This window comes from Alosa alosa, chromosome 7 (assembly GCF_017589495.1).
Source record: "Alosa alosa isolate M-15738 ecotype Scorff River chromosome 7, AALO_Geno_1.1, whole genome shotgun sequence".
In the NCBI taxonomy this organism is placed as follows: Eukaryota; Metazoa; Chordata; class Actinopteri; order Clupeiformes; family Clupeidae; genus Alosa; species Alosa alosa.
In genome coordinates this window covers 27,036,954-27,053,630 of record NC_063195.1, presented here as the reverse complement: position 1 = coordinate 27,053,630, position 16,677 = coordinate 27,036,954, and the positions used below count along the sequence as shown (strand labels likewise).

Below are 16,677 nucleotides of genomic sequence, written 5' to 3'. Positions count from 1 at the left end.
ATGAACACAACCATCATGCCAGTAAAGTAAATACAGCCATAAGGTAAGGTCCTGTTGTCTGTACTTGTATTTTCAATCAATCACATGATTCAGAAGAGCTGGATTCTACGGGGGATAATGAAATGGGGGAAGATTAAATTGTGTGCGTGTGCGTGTGTGTGTGTGTGTGTATGTGTGGAAACAACACAACCTCTACCTTCCATTTTTTACATGTTGGTGACCTCAGCAGTCCAACAGTGACCACATTCAGTACCACTATCACACAGCGGAAGAAGGGGGCTGGACTTCTGATTGGCTCATGCGAGCCAGGGTGGGGCTTATCCATAAAAAGAGAGTGCAACCACAGCTTGACAGTAGTGTATCAGGGATACAACCTGACCAAGCCCACAGAGAAAACTTACAAGAAGAGAACAAGATTCACATCAGGTGAGAATTGATTCATTTATTCCTGAGAAGTAAGTTATTGACTGTCATTCTCAACCTTTACTACTGTGTAGTGTGCTAATTACCGTACTCTGTTAAAATAGAATTTATGTAACACTAACTTGATAAATACTCAAACATAGTTATATATTGTATGAAAACAAAATGTATAGTTAAGATCACATATTTAAATTACCAAGGGTATAAAGTAAAATGTTTGATTTAGCTAGTAGGCTACCTCTCAGAAATATATAATGTCAGTGTTTAGGTTGCTGGATGCACCGTGTTAGTTGAAGGCCTTTTACAGCATGTCATCAATCAGTGATTTTGACTTTACTCAAACATAACATTTCATGGTTGAGTAATTCAATAATGCAGAAGGCTAGTCAGAAATCTGGCAGATGAAAAAAAGTCTGTGTTGTTTTATCACTCCTTGTAGCCTGGAGGTAGCATTTATACGTAGCCTAACAATCTGGCGCAAGATGTGTATGGTAATTTCTTCTGATCTTTTTTTAAGTTTCTTTTCTCAGTAACATAGTTAAAGCAAGTACATGTGTTTCCAAAAGATTTTTAGCATATTTTGTTTGGTCACACTGCATTGATTTATAACAGTATGACATTACCTCCCGACCGGACCAAATAATGGTCCTTCTCATGTCATGGGTCTATAAAATGTCTTCAAAAGGGGCAGTGTGGGTGGACATCTTGTGGGCTCCTGTGTGGAACCTGAGCCCATGACACTAACATGGCATTAGCAATGAATTGCATGGTGTTTGCTCTCTGGTCTGCCATTATGTCCAATGGTTCCAATGCCCCTGCGTTTTAGAAACTTTTGCGTATGGTTGCAATACAGCAGACCGGTCCTGTTATGTCAGCGTTTTGAAGTGAGCAAGTCTGTGTTCAGTCAAAGTTGTGATTACTAGAAGTTTTGCTGTTGCAGGAAAACACAGTGGCTGTCGTCCTGGCAACCACCCCAGTCATGGGTGACTCACAGTGTGCCCTGCCCTGTTTGTGTTCCTCCGCTGTGTCTGTCTGTCTGTGTGTGTGTGTGTGTGTGTGTGTGTGTGTGTGTCTGTGTGGGTGGGGGTGGGGAATGGGGTGGGGTGGGTGGTCATACTGTAGATCACCCACCACACCCTCTTACGCTCTGAGGGTGTCACATCCCTCCAGGGATCAGCGTGAAGAGCTTGACCAGCAGACGTCTAAATCATGAGAGACTATCTTTAGCAGCCTCTTGGTCACCTTTGTGAAATGTTTCACGTACAGTTACAGTTTAAGTGACTTTTGTTGTTAACAACTATTACTACATTTGGCACATCTCTCTCACACCATCTGCACCCACTTACTTGAATGCCCGTTGCGCTCTTCAGATGAACGTCGTCTGGGTTTGCCACCCGTACGCTCAGGGGAATCCAAACTTTTCTCATCTGTTGTTCCCCATTGGTGGAATGTACTACCAGTTCCTATCAGAGCAGTGGCGTCCCTCTCTACCTTCAAAAAACTCCTGAAGACCCAGCTCTTCAGAGAGTCTCTCCTCTTGTAGCACTACCCATAACAAGACTTGCTAATTCTAGCATGTATACCACCTGACTAGAACTGGAGTGTACCTATGTTCCCCGGGTTCTATGTTCCCCGGGTCCTGTAGGACCCGGGGAACATAGGACCCAGGGAAGATAGGGATGACCCCACTAGAACTGACGTTGTATGGAGCAGCATTCACTGTCCTTAGCATTCACCTGTCCTTATCGCACTCTTAAAAACAATTTGGTCAAAATAAAAAAATATATAATGTGGTTTAAATCATCCTAGCTGTGGTTCCTAAAAAAAACATTTTGTTATATTGTGGCTATTTTGGCTATTTCAGACTTCCTGTCCTGAATCGAGTAATGCCTATGGCCACAGACATGTCCCAGTTCTTACCCAATCACACGCTGAAGGCCACCCAGAGCCTGAGCCTGGACCAGGCCGAGGAGGACCTGGACGTCTCCCTGGACAACCTCAACCAGATGATCCTGGAGCTGGACCCCACGTTTGAGCCACTGCCCATCTCCCGGCACAGTCCTGGACGGAACAAACACACAGGTGCAGTATTTACATATAGTGGTCTGAGGAACCATGTGCATGCGCATGTCTATATGTTTACACCACGTCTGCACCGTAGGCCACCGAGAAACGCTCTTCCAACCTTGCTGCATACTGGTGTATGGGCCAGGCTGACAATAAAAGGTCTTGAGGCTCAAGTCTGAGGCCCCTTGACTTGTCCAAGATGTCCTCTAGTGGTGGTCAGTGCCAGTAATGTGACAGGCTGGACCAGTGTACGCATGATATATGATGCCACAGCAGCCAACTCTATCAGCAGAGAACCAGTTCTGTTCTGGTTTATGCTCCAGATGTTGAACCATTGAACAAAAAAAAAAAAAAAATCGATTCATCACCAGAATTTATGTAATTCTACAGTAAAGTTATACACACAACACCCTCTGTTGACGACACATCCTTGATTACGAACTGGTTCAACAATCAGTTCTCTGTTTAAAAATTCCCTGTATGGCTAATACTGTACATTGTTAGCCACCTCACTGCACTGGTTAATCCCAGCCAAAGAGGTCCACAACCAGCTAATGGAAGCAATTATTTTGCATTATGCATGGTTTTATTATATTACTATTATTACTTATTACTATATTTGGACAATAACACATCTTTAACAAGTCTTGGGTGTCTAACTGTTTGGAGACAAATCAAGCAGAATCAGACAGACTATTTAGCAAAGCGATGCTACAGAAAGATGCTACTGCAGACAGTTAGCCTGGAATCCTTACCTGTTTTAACATGACAGTGAGAAGTAGAGGAGACAGAGTGCAATGAAAAGGCATGAAATCCATGCATTAAAACAAGTATCAACAACCTACAGATCAACAGGTGTAAAATTGTCCGCGCACATAATCCATACTAATCCGTAGCTAAAAGGTCTGAAAAATTGCTGAGAGCAAAAGCAGCACACTGCCAACTGTGGACATATTTTTCAAACCTTACTCATACTAGAATGTGTTGCCTGAGGGCATTCTCCTTCAAGGATCAAATTATTAAATCAGATATAGTGGGAATTGTGGCGTCATATTTGGTGGTGGTGTCATGGTGGTGTCATATTTATCAGTCCATCAAATCTGGAGTTATTTAAAATAGAGCTGCATCAGGTGGCTTACCAGCCAGGTAGCCTACCCCACTGTTACCAGGGGCCTCAGGGGATGGAGAAGTATCCATGTCTTCTTTCTTTTTTCAATCCACGGTTACGCAAAACTGTAATTATTCTGCTTTGGCAACGCCTTGGCTCAGATGCCCAGCCAAAGAGCCGCTCCCTGCTGCCTCGAGCGATCCTTTTTTCCCCCCTCCCGCTTCCAAAACGTTCTTCATCTTTACTGAGAACAATGTTTGGGTACATAGCAAACTTTAGAGCACATACTGTCCTGTGAATGCAAAACTTTCAACGCCATATTACATTATTTCACAATGTCTGGAATCCCATTTCGAGCATATTGGCTTAGATATATTACCACCCTTTTACCCACTGGTTCGCATACGGTCACATAATGAAAAGCACTGATGATGACAAATGCATAAGATATACATGGCTTTGGTTTCTGCAGCACGCTTCAGTGCAGTGTATCTGTGCCCTGGCATTAAGCTATTAAAGCTGTGAAGTTTGAACAAGACCAAGCCCACGCTCAGACTGATAGGCTGTGTGTGGTGTTTTGCCAGCACCACTGGGAGGCCCGCGTGTTTGTTTTGGGGTGTTTGAATAGAAGGCCAAGCCAGGCCCGGTGAGTGTGTACAGGGTTGGGACAAGTGTATGCGTGTACGACTGAAGTGTATGCGTGTACAACTGATCACCTCCTTTAATCCCATTGTTTAGACATAAGGGGCATTGATGACAACTATCAAAGGGGTGGTATTCATATTAAAACTTATTTGCAGTTTCTATCTTAAAAAACTAAAAAGTTACACATCATTTTTTAAGATCCCATTTTATCACTGAAATCCCATTGAAACTCCATAGGGACAACCAACCCCATACCCTGTGACAACCAACCCCGTGATGGGGCTGATTGTCACATTGTGTCAGAGTGTCTTTGATGGTTAATTACTCCCTGTTACAATACATTCTAAAAGTAAAAATTATACACATTTAAAGCCAAGACCCCAAGCTTTCATTTCATGTAGGAATTACTGCTAAAAGAGTTTTTGAAGATGAGCAATTCATGCATGAGTACAAATTGTTACAACCAACCCCGGTCTCCCCTAAGGGCTTGAGAAAGCAGTGTTCAAACCTTATGCAAAGTCTATATGTTTAAAAGTGATGTGGTGCAGACTCTACAGTGAATGTATGAAGGAGTTCATCCTTGTTGAAGTAAAGTAAAAAAAAAAAATAGCAAAGTATTCTGGGATTGTAGTTTAAAACAGTTAGAGCATGCTGGGATCGTAGTTTAAACCAGCTCTTAAGATACACAACTTGGCAACACTTGGACAGGAAATACCCTTAACAGGCTGACAGATCAGATCAGGTCACCTGAGGCTTCTGTCAGTCAGAGGTGTTGGGAGACAATGACTAATAACAATTAGCTGTCTGAGATGCAATGTTGTGGTGGTTGACTAATTGCTCTCCCAGGAATTGTGGTGGTTGACTAATTGCTCTCCCAGGAATTGGAATGTTGGAATTCACCCAATGCATCATCGATACAGTAGCCTACAGTAAGGTTCTAACAATTACATGGTCATGTTTGGATGCCAGGAAACGGTTTGATGCAAGGAAACATACAAACCAATGGGAAAAGACAGGCTATATATATGTATATATATATATATATATATATATATATATAGTATATAAAAGACAGGCTATATATATATATATATATATATATATATATATATATATATATACTATATGATAATAATAAATAGTAAAGGCACAAGTGTACAGTAGTAAAGACACATCTGTTGTTAATCTGCTGACCTCTATCTACCCTTTTGTTTCTCTGTAGTCTCCTCTCCAGAGGACTCCCCCGAGGAGGAGGACATGGGTCCCTGCATGCTGGTGTCCCGAGGCTGCTCCTCCACCGTGGAGGTGGACTACGCAACCTCCACCTCCTCCAGAGCCCGCGTCTCCCCCTGCACTCCCACCGTCTCCGTCGGCGCCACCCGCATCGTGGCCATCCCACAGCTCGCCGGCTCCGTCAGCCCTCACGGCTCCGTCATCTTCTCCGACTCGCCCTCCTCCAACCCCTCCTCGCGGCCCCCGCTGCCCTGCGGCATTATGGGAGGTGGCATGATGGGAGGTGTGCAGAGGAGGAGACCCCAGCCGCCGTCCCAACAGACGGAGGTGGCCGGTTCCCCTGGGAACCTATCGCTGTTCCGCAACTCACTCCGGGGCAGCGCAAACTCGCTCCTGTCCACTTCTCCAGGCTCCGACACCAGCTACATCATGGGCAGGTGAGCATGGGAGGACTCCTGGGTTAATGGAGTGGTCATCATAATAGGCAACAAGTACAATCTCTGAACAAAAGGTTGTTCACTTGGCCCTACTGAGAAAACCTTTTTCTCAAAGTAGATTGAGAGTGTTACAGTACAAGACAACAGACCATCAGGGACCATGAAGATTTAACTCTCACAAGCCAACGCATGTGAGGGATGGCTCATGACATTTTTGAAGCTGAAGGGCTCCAAGGTGAAATGGTTGAGGAGGTGTTTGGTATAGTACAGGTAGGATTAATGTTGGTAAATAGCTTAGCCAGGTCATCGGGAGACATAAACACTCAGGCCCAAGCAGCATGGCTGAGGGATGACTGGAGTATTTTTAGCTGTAGCCTGTCCCTACAGAGGGCTTGTTTCCTTTCAATTTGACAGTGGAAGTGAAGTCAATGGAGACATGTCATAATAGTCAATGGAGACATGTCATAATAGTCAATGGAGACATGTCATAATAGTCTGTGTATGTGTCACATTACATATCACTCAACAAATAATTGAATCATGCCACAGATTTCTATTTAATTGAGTAATTAATTAATGTCAGCTTCGATAATGTTCTATGAACACATCACATTTTTGTGGATGACATGTTTTTATTTTATTTATTTGCCTAGCATTGAATCCATGTCAAATTAATTAGTGTCATTTGTCTGTCTGACTAATAGGTCTTGTTGAATGACAGCTGATTGAGTTGCTAATGCTCTTGTCGAATTTACTTGATTGGCGTGTGTCAAAGGACTGATGAGAGAGCAGAGTGAATACAGCACAGCATGGCTTGGCAGGCTTTCATTATGATGCATTTGATGAAAACAGAAGCATACTCATCAGATAATGCCATTACACTTGCTGAAATAATGAGCACAGTCATATCTTTCTAAGAGATCACAGTGAATGAAACGTTCAAACTGTTATCTATCCGCAGCTGCAGACTTTAAGTCTTACAACAACAGCAGTGAGTGGTAGTGGGAAGTGCCTGTTCTGAGTTTAATACCACAATCTTTTTGCAACAGATGGCATCCAGCCCTTTCTCCACACTCCTCTGCAACCTGCCTGTACAATGGTGTTGTCTTATCATCAATCTTTGAAAGGCCTTTAGGATGTATTACTGCTGCCAATCATAACAGTGTGCCTAAAAATGCAAACACAATACTATAGGTACACACTATACATAATCTGTGAAAACTGACTTGTGATCAAACTTAACAATACTCATATTTGACCCCCACACCCCCACACACACCTTACCTCTATATGAATAGACATGTTTTGAATGGTATTCAGATAAGCAAATAATATGTGTATTAATTATGTTAGGGTTAGTTTAATCACCAGGGCAAATTGGCCAATAATAACCATCATAAAAATAAGTATATGGGCTCCTTAACCGATGCACTGAAGGCAGAGGTATGTTGTTTAAAAGGGAGTGGTGCTAACAGTGTGAGAGACTGATGAGTCAATGTTAGTATTAACAGCAGTGCCCAATGAATCAGAATCAGACCGTGCTTTAATCATAAAGAAGAATGAAGAAAAGAAATGCATTCCAATGTACAGCCTGCCCCTGTGCTGAAGACATTTTGCAAAATCAATGTATTCTCCTTTGCTTTTGTCTACCCTGTTATGTACTGTACCCTTTTTGTCTAAAGCTACTTGTATTATTGCATTGAGACATGAAGTCATATGTGTCTTCTGTCAGTGACTAACAGGGACTTTCACTGAGTATGCAGGATTCCTCTTTTCAGTCTTAACTGGAATCACCCAGATCAGTCCACTTCTTCATAGTATCTTACCACAGAGCACAATTGAAAGTACTCATGTATGCCAATTCTTATCCTCTCTCTGTCTCTCTCTCTATCTCTCAGTTGTCAGTCGCTCCTCAGCGATGACACCGACAGCAGTCCAGAGGGTCTGACGCCCAGCTTGTGCGGTTCCCTCGGCGACGTGTCCCGTTCCCACAGACCCTACGGCAGCCGGCAGCTCCATGGCGTGCCGCTGTCGCCGTACCTCAACTCCAGTCCGTCCGGCTCCCTCACCGATATCCCCGTAGTTCTCATCAACGGAGCTCCGCAGAGCGGGACGCCCGAGGGCCATATCAGAGACCACCACCACGGCCTGAGCGTCAGGAGCACGTCCAGGTCACCGTCGCCCCAGGAGACACCCACGTCCATGGACAGGAGGCCATTTCAAGGTATGTAGTGTGTGTCACTGCTGTTCCATGCCCTGTGTTTGGAACATCCACTATAACACTATTGTTATCATTACCACCATTTAGCTATTCCCCATATAGTGCACTAGTGAAAACCACCATTTAGCTATTCCCTATATAGTGCACTAGTGAAAACCACCATTTAGCTATTCCCCATATAGCGCACTAGTGAATAGCCACCATTTAGCTATTCCCCAGTTCGGTGCACTATGGAGTGGGTGAGCTGATGTTCCAAACACAGGGATGGTCTAATTCACATTATTGTACTGAGACACATGATCAGAGACTAAAGTCAAATAGTCCTGATTAGAGGAGTGCAGTGTTCAGTTGTGATGGGACTTACATTCCCCATATGCACAGACAGGTATTTTTAACTGAATATGAAACAAATGCATTTTATCCTGTATCTTTGACTTTCAGGCAGCCAACCTAATATGAAATTTGTTATGGACACCTCCCAGTACTGGTTTCGACCACAGATCACCCGTGAAGAAGGTAAGGTCCTTCATGATCTCAGCTTCTATCTGAGCAGCAAAACCACAGAGGGAGAATGATATGAAAAAAATATCATCACAGCTGTGCAGGGCGTTGAAGCCATGGTGTTAGTTATTCATTGTAGTACATAATCATGAGTCTTTGCAATATTGTACTCTCTCTGTGCAGTACATGACTCAAATGCTATATTAACTTAAGTCCGCTTGCACTCTAATGTTGGAGATCCTGTGGTGAACTGTAGATTTTGGGAATCAAACACGACATTCCTTGCAGTGTACCGTAACTGTTCATTGTCAACAGCAACAACAACTCTGTAATGGATGACCCAATAATTGCTGCTTGGCAACACCAAAACAAACATTGTTCTTTTCTCTTGACCTGACAATAGCTGATGCCATCCTCCGTGTCCAGGACCCAGGTTCCTTTGTAGTGAGAGACAGCACATCATACAGGGGCTGCTTTGACCTAGCGATGAAGATCCACCCAGCGGCCACCGATCCTGTTTCCCTCTGCAAACCAGGTATGTGTGCGCTGCGAGTCACACTGTCTACATATTCACACGTCAATGACCTGGCTCACAGGTTTATCTCCCTTATGAAACACCAGTGACCAGTAATTGAGGAACTGACACCTTTTCAGGCATGTAGGCCAGACACTGGACATAACAAACCAAAAACAATGAGTAATATTTATTCAGAGCGCGTAGCTTTGGGCTAATGTGAGACAATGACTTACACAGACAAACTCAGACAAAAGTCAGTGACTAACAGGGACTTTCACTGAGTGTGCAGGATTCCTCTTTCCAGTCTTAACTTGTATGCAGACGGTCAGTCTACTTCTGATCTGGGTGTGCCCAAAGACACATTTCCTACTGTCCTCCCACATGTTTTTGTTTTATTGTAACTCTTGGTGACGTAAATCAGAGCACATGTGATAAGCCTATATGTATATATAGTATCTTACCACAGCGCACAATTAAAAGTACTCACGTACTCACAGTGACCTCCACAGGTATTGCTACCCGTATTGCTAAAGTTAAGAAAAAAGAGGAAGTAAAATAAATCTATATACCGGTATTTTATTTTGGCAATTTATATATTCTATCTCTATGTATCTATCTATCTCAAAATGAAACTAATGAGGAAAAAATCTAGCCTTTAAAGGGAAAAAAATAATATTAAGGAAAAACAATGCACCATAAATATATATTTTTGACAAAAACACGTGCCACAATTATTGGCGCTGTAGTTTTTCAGTTTTCTCACAAATTGTATAAAATTTCACAGTGCTTCTTCTCTTGTGACCTTTTCCTGTCTCGTTTCATTGGTAGATGATTCCACAGATCAAATCAAACACTTCCTTATCGAGTCCTCTGCTAAGGGGGTGCGTGTCAGAGGATCTTCACATGAGCCCTACTTCGGTGAGTGCTTCCCCCTGATCTTGCTTGAACCCACTGGAAACATGGACCAAACCAGGTGCTGCAGTACCATCGATGTGTTTCCTAAAAGCATCATTGTGCAACAACCACAGCAGCTAATATAGAGAGTGTTGACAATGATTATGAAAATTACATATACTAAGTTAATAATACACTGTATTTGCAAAGACACAGACTGGTTTAAACATTATTCCATATTTTCAGTCACCACTGGAAAAAGGTTGAACACATAACGGTCAATCAACTTACTGTAGGTCTTGGTTATAGTTTTTTTGTTAAACAGGGTTTACGCAAAATGTTGTAGCCTTGTACAATAGTGGTGCGACACAGGCTGTTCCACTATCACCTGGATACAACCTGCACACCTCTGTTCCATATCCATACACACTCTGTGTCTCATGGCTGTCATGTCACTCACACTGGATGACGCCATGGGCACTGTCGCTATGGGACTGACTGATGTCTGTTTACCTGCCTTATCAGTGAATGGCACCCTGACTTACACATCCTAATCTGAAATCTGCGATAGCCGTGCTTCAACACTTTCATATACTCTTATCAGTTCAAATCACTCTGACTCACACATGCTAAGGATTCAGAAATTTGCAATAGCAGTGCTTCAACACTTTTATAATACTCTTACTTGGACACCAGCCCCCACACACCCTCACTCCACCCCCAAACACTCCCACCCTGCACACTCACGCTCAAACGCTCACACCCCACTTTAAAGAGGCCATATCCTTGATCCTTGCCCTATCATATTTACCCTCACTCACCTCAACAGTGCAGAGTCATAAGGGCTGTGTGTGTGTGTGTGTGTGTGTGTGTGTGTGTGTGTGTGTGTGTGTATGCCTTTGGGAGTGTGCATGCCTTTGTGTTTGTCACTCTTGGGCATGCAGACAGTGCTGATGACACAACACTCCTTAGGCTTAGCCAAAGCCAGCGCATGGCTATAAATGGACAGGATCAGGATCATTTGATCAAAATAAAGTACATTTTTTAGAATCAATCAGGCTTATATAATCCTTATCTTAATTGAAACACTATTATGATTGATAACGTTTCCCTAACATAATTTAACAAAATTAAAATAACAAACATATTTCCAAAGCATTAAATACTGTAGTGACAAAGAGGAATGTTTTACAGGCTGAAGCATGTCGTGAGGCATTAATAATAAAATCAAATAGACTAGAATCAAAATGGAAGACCACCCAAGAAGTGATAACCAAAGACATGCATTGCACAAGCCCTTTTACGAAGGTACAGTGGAGATGTGCATCATACTGATTGTTATCACCAAATTCCTAAGTACAAACTCAGGAACACAGGAAGTGACGCGTTTTAAAAGTTATGACATCATCTGAGATATATCATGATAAAAAAGTATTTGGGAATTCATCTCTCGCCAGATGAATTTCGTTCCGCCTAGCTCCACCTAGCCGAAATTCATCTGGTGAGAGTCAGGTTACTCATGAGTCTCTTCCATTTGGAAAAAAACAGTTAAATATTACTGTAATCCATTAAATATATTGATGAAGTTACATAAAGTATGAATCTTCCTGACTGAGATGTGAATATGAGGTTGAGTAGTCCTCTTCTAATTTTAAACTCATATATGGAGATTAACCCTCTGAAATGTGAAAAATTTGCAAATGTATAAAGTAGGCTATTGCCATTCACTCTCATCAACTACAGAGGTGGTCACATTTTCAATATTATCTTTAGTGGCTTACTACTGCCCCCCTGTGGCCAGGTATGGGAATTGTTTACATGAAAAAAGTAGGTCACAGTCATTTTATTTTCTGCTGTGATGTAAAAAACTCTGCAGCAGCTGCTATAGTTAGTGATGAATCTCGAGTAGTTCAGTGTTAATAAGTGTAATTAACACGTGTCGTCTCTCTCTCTCTGACAGGGAGTCTCTCTGCCCTGGTCTATCAGCACACCATTTCTCCTTACGCACTACCCTGCAGACTCGTCATCCACTCTCAAGGTAACGCAGGATGCTTGCATCTACTTGCTCTCACTATCTGACTGTATCATCCTACCTGACATAGTTCTGAGGTCAAAATGTCATGCATGCATCCGTACAATATCAAAATAGATATTCATATACAATAATAATAGTTTAGCCTTTTAAAAATGAGTGAATCAAACCTTTAAGTTACCTGATATTATTGACATATTATTTCAGTTACTGATGGACTTTCTTTTGTTGCCCCACAGGTGTTAAGAGAGATGAGGAGGGATCCCCAACCACGTCCCCCAGTGAGGAGCCTAGTAAGACAGGTAAGGACACGGGACTATGGAGGAATCAGGCAGATACTGTATAGGATCAGTGGGATTATTGCAATAATGAGGCAGTACCACACAAACATCAATCCTCAATCCTGAAGAAGTGGTAAAACTAAAAGCATTCAAAGTTCTTCACTAGAACTAGAGCATTTGAAGTTCTTATCTAGAACTTAAAGCATTTAAAGTTCTTATCTAGAACTAAAAGCATTTAAAGTTCTTAACTAGAACTAAATGCATTTAAACGTAAATGTTGAAACAAGTGCATAAATAGTAATGGGTTTTGGGAAGTAACAGAGCAACAAAAAAGTTCCTCCTCTGTACATTAGATTTGATCTGTCAACATTGAAGACTGCTGATTGTCTAATGTTTGTGTTATCTTCTCTTCGAAGCATGCAACTTCCTGTATTTATGTGCGGTTCCCACGGAGACGCTGACGGGCCCCTGCGCTGTGCAGAAGGCTGTGTCTATGGTCTTTAAGAAGGAGGCGGCAGCCACACCCACAGTGGTCAACCTGAAAGTGTCACCCAAGGGTGTGACTCTGACCGACATTCAGAGAAAGTAAGACAACTCAAGTGCAGGAGCCAATGACACTTTATGAGACACTTTCCTTAAAGGTGCAGTCAGCGCTTCTAAACCAATAGCTTGAATCGAGCCAGAAACATTGTCAGTCAATAAAACACATTGTTTCAGTAGCAGGAAAGGGAGGATTGTCATTTTATTTGGCTGCTGAGATCACACATCAATAACATGATTTTGTAAGAATCATGGACTGCACTTTTATCTGACTTAACATTGACTGACTTTTAACTGACTTAACATCAATAAAGCATTAACTACACCAATTAGAGATAGTGTCTCTTAATGTTTGCCCAGTTTGGGCATGGCTATAAAAACAAGAAATATAAATTAAACAAAAGCATTCAACATCATCTGAAATGTGAATTGGACATTAAATTATATCTTTATTTTTTTCAACAGGCTCTTCTTTAGACGGCACTTCCCTGTCCACTTGCTGAGCTATGGTGGCGAGGACCCCGAGGAGAGAAGGTGAGAGAGATCAAACACTACACACAGGCCTAGAACACCAAGGTGGCAGGTGCCCAAGGAGCCGGTATGGCCCTGGTCTGATAAAAAAGATCTGGGCCAGGGTTCTAGCCGCAGCCTGGGCTGGTTTAGACCAGTTTTTATCTAAGATTGTAGTATAGCTGCTAATGTAATGTTGTACATGTGTCACTCTTTCCTGTAGGTGGCAGAAAAGCTGCAAATCAGTCAGGTAAGAATTCCATCTAAGTTAATTTTATCTAAGTTATTAGTACAAAATAAATAGAATCTAAAAGTGAAACTAGACTATCCGTAAATGAAATACTGCATATTTTTATGACTGTAGCAGGAGAGCCATGTTAGTTAAGTGTGTCTGTAGCAGGAGAGCCATGTTAAGGGTGTCTGTAGCAGGAGAGCCATGTTAGTAAGTGTGTCTGTAGCAGGAGAGCCATGTTAAGTGTGTCTGTAGCAGGAGAGCCATGTTAGTTAAGTGTGTCTGTAGCAGGAGAGCCATGTTAGTTAAGTGTGTCTGTAGCAGGAGAGCCATGTTAAGGGTGTCTGTAGCAGGAGAGCCATGTTAATGTTAGCAGGAGAGCCATGTTATTCACGTTAAGTGTGTCTGTAGCAGGAGAGCCATGTTACGGTGTGTCTGTAGCAGGAGAGCCATGTTAGTTAAGGGTGTCTGTAGCAGGAGAGCCATGTTAGTTAAGTGTGTCTGTAGCAGGAGAGCCATGTTAAGTGTGTCTGTAGCAGGAGAGCCATGTTAGTTAAGTGTGTCTGTAGCAGGAGAGCCATGTTAAGGGTGTCTGTAGCAGGAGAGCCATGTTAGTTAAGTGTGTCTGTAACAGGAGAGCCATGTTAGTTAAGTGTGTCTGTAGCAGGAGAGCCATGTTAGTTAAGTGTGTCTGTAGCAGGAGAGCCATGTTAGTTAAGTGTGTCTGTAGCAGGAGAGCCATGTTAGTTAAGTGTGTCTGTAACAGGAGAGCCATGTTAGTTAAGTGTGTCCTGTCTTTCCCTCCTCCCTGCAGGATGTTTGGGATCGTGGCTAAAGGTGTGGAGGCCGGCGCGGAGAACATGTGCCACGTCTTCGCCGAGTACGACCCGCTCCAGCCCTGCGGCCTCTCTCTTCAGCTCATCCACAACATCATCACCAGCTCCCATGCATAGGCACCTGTGCCGCGCAGGTGCGTGAGGAGAGCAGAGCGACAGAGTCACGGACAACCTGTCGTCGGCTGGGTCGTCGAGGTCACTGACCTCAGGGAACGTGCATGGAGAGTAAGCGCGCCGAGCTGGCGTGACATGGGACTACAGACGACAAAAATGTCGACAAAAAACGTCTGATCTAACAGCAGGATTCTACATGGCAGAGGATTCGCTTAGTGTAAATGCTGGGGACGACCAGTAGATGGCGTGACTGCTTTCAAAATGGCTTTGATGGACCATTCTTCATTGGGCAAAATTCCTTCAGCTGAATACTCTTGCTTTGAATGGCTTTACACGTTGCCCTCAAAGAGGACCGGACAATACTTTCAGAAGTGCTACTAGGCCTTTTGCACATGTCTACAAACACACTTGTAGTTGTGACCACTAGGCCGCTTTGTAACCACCAGGCTGCTTTGGTGAGAGACATATTTATAGTGAATCATGAAAATATATACAGAATATGCTTATATATCTATATAAGGTACACAATACATTGGATTATTACACGGCTCTTCATAATGCTGGAGAATGCTCCATTCACTTGAATGGGCCTTCCCAATGTTCGGTGGTCTGCTAATTCTCAATAACAGACCGTTGCTAAGTATAACAAACCGCTGTCAAGGAAAATGGGCTTTGTGCTTCTATTTCACGTCTTTCATATCACTACGCAAGGACTGGAACTTCATTCAAAAGTGAAAGCAGACGGTTAATGAGCTGTGTTCTAAAGAATGTTTGATTCAAGTTCAGCGTGTGCTGTTGTCGAACTATTTGTTTCTCACCAAAACCCACGATGAAACAGTAACAAATAGGCTAGGTTATGTAGGCTAAAGAGTCACTTCGTGGGGAGTTTATTGTTTCGCTTTGGCAAGTAGCCGTGTAATAAGCGGGATAATGTATAGAACGCCGGTCATTATTGGGAAAATAAGTCCCTTCAGGGCGGAACAAGACCCCTCCGCTGTGCGTGCATTATCCCTTACATATATTCTACATGTAATGTGGATGTAATGTGGATGTGTAATGTGTAATGTAAGAGACCACTTCTCAGGTTCTTAGTGCTTGTTACTGTACTGCACTTTTCTACTGAAATGCCTGTTATATTTGATGCTTTGGATGTAAATGTGAAAGTAATTTGCACTCTAAGTTCCACATTAAATTATATAATTCAAACATACAAACTGATGTTCATGTTAGAAAAAAAACAACAAATGAGATTATGAATTTAGCCTTTTATTTAAATTATCTCATCATTGGATAATAAAATGCATATAATTTCTTTTTGAAATGTAAAATGGGCCCCAACCCAAACTGAAGAAAGTGGAGTCATTTTTCAAGTGTTCAAGCAGCACTAATTCAAGCACATGAAGAGGACTGCATAGATAGGAAAGGTTGAAAGGGCTAACATTACAAGTCTCAGGCACCCAACTGCAAAGCACATCGGTAACTTTTTTTTGTCATCTTTGGCGACCCACCCAAAAAAAAAAAAAAAAAAGACATTGCTTCATAATCCTGGACCAGGGTTACTTTTTGACCATAGGATATGTATCTCAACTCACTTGTCACCTTCCCTTCATTATTAACCAACCAAAAGCACTTGTTTTCTGTGTGCTAAATGCAACAAGTAGCACTGAAGATGTAATGTCCCTCAGCACTCACTGCACTCTCATACACTGCATTCATCCTTGCATTAGAGCCAGTGTTTTTATTGCAATACCGCAGATACAGAAGCAATCAAGCAAATCACCAAACATTCCACTAACAGTAGCCATAGTTACTGTTTAAATCTTACAGCTACGGTCAAAACAGTAGCCAAATGCAAATTCATGGCTGTGAATCTGCTTATTTGATGCTGTTAACATTATTGTTGTCTGCGGACGTAATATATGTCACTGTTTGTTCACACCATTATAGTTGACAACTACACATTTTTTGAGAACTGCCAAAATCTGACAGGTTGATCAAATAAGTGCCAATTCACTGAAACCATCTCGTGCACACAACCACTCTCCAATTCTCACTTCTCAGAGCAAATTCATTAGACACAAATTCA

The 16,677-nt window shown here is 42.4% G+C and overlaps 1 protein-coding gene across 1 annotated transcript; it reads left to right on the top strand.

The window, feature by feature from the left end:
* Window positions 1-368: 368 nt before the first annotated feature.
* LOC125298613 (tensin-4-like) lies at window positions 369-15,165 on the top strand. The gene is made up of 13 exons (XM_048249407.1): window positions 369-426; window positions 2,288-2,505; window positions 5,466-5,913; window positions 7,812-8,137; window positions 8,576-8,650; window positions 9,039-9,170; window positions 9,981-10,070; window positions 12,007-12,084; window positions 12,318-12,380; window positions 12,776-12,944; window positions 13,365-13,433; window positions 13,633-13,659; window positions 14,456-15,165. Exons 2-13 carry the CDS (start codon window positions 2,310-2,312, stop codon window positions 14,592-14,594), a joined length of 1,812 nt encoding a protein of 603 aa, XP_048105364.1. The 5' UTR covers window positions 369-426; window positions 2,288-2,309; the 3' UTR covers window positions 14,595-15,165.
* Window positions 15,166-16,677: the final 1,512 nt, after the last annotated feature.

Coding starts and splice junctions, on each gene's coding strand:
- LOC125298613 (XM_048249407.1), top strand. CDS start 2,310: ATGCCTATGGCCACAGACATGTCCCAGTTCTTACCCAATCACACGCTG. Junction 10,071..12,006: donor TTCACATGAGCCCTACTTCG/GTGAGTGCTTCC, acceptor TCTCTCTGACAG/GGAGTCTCTCTGCCCTGGTC. Junction 12,085..12,317: donor ACTCGTCATCCACTCTCAAG/GTAACGCAGGAT, acceptor GTTGCCCCACAG/GTGTTAAGAGAGATGAGGAG.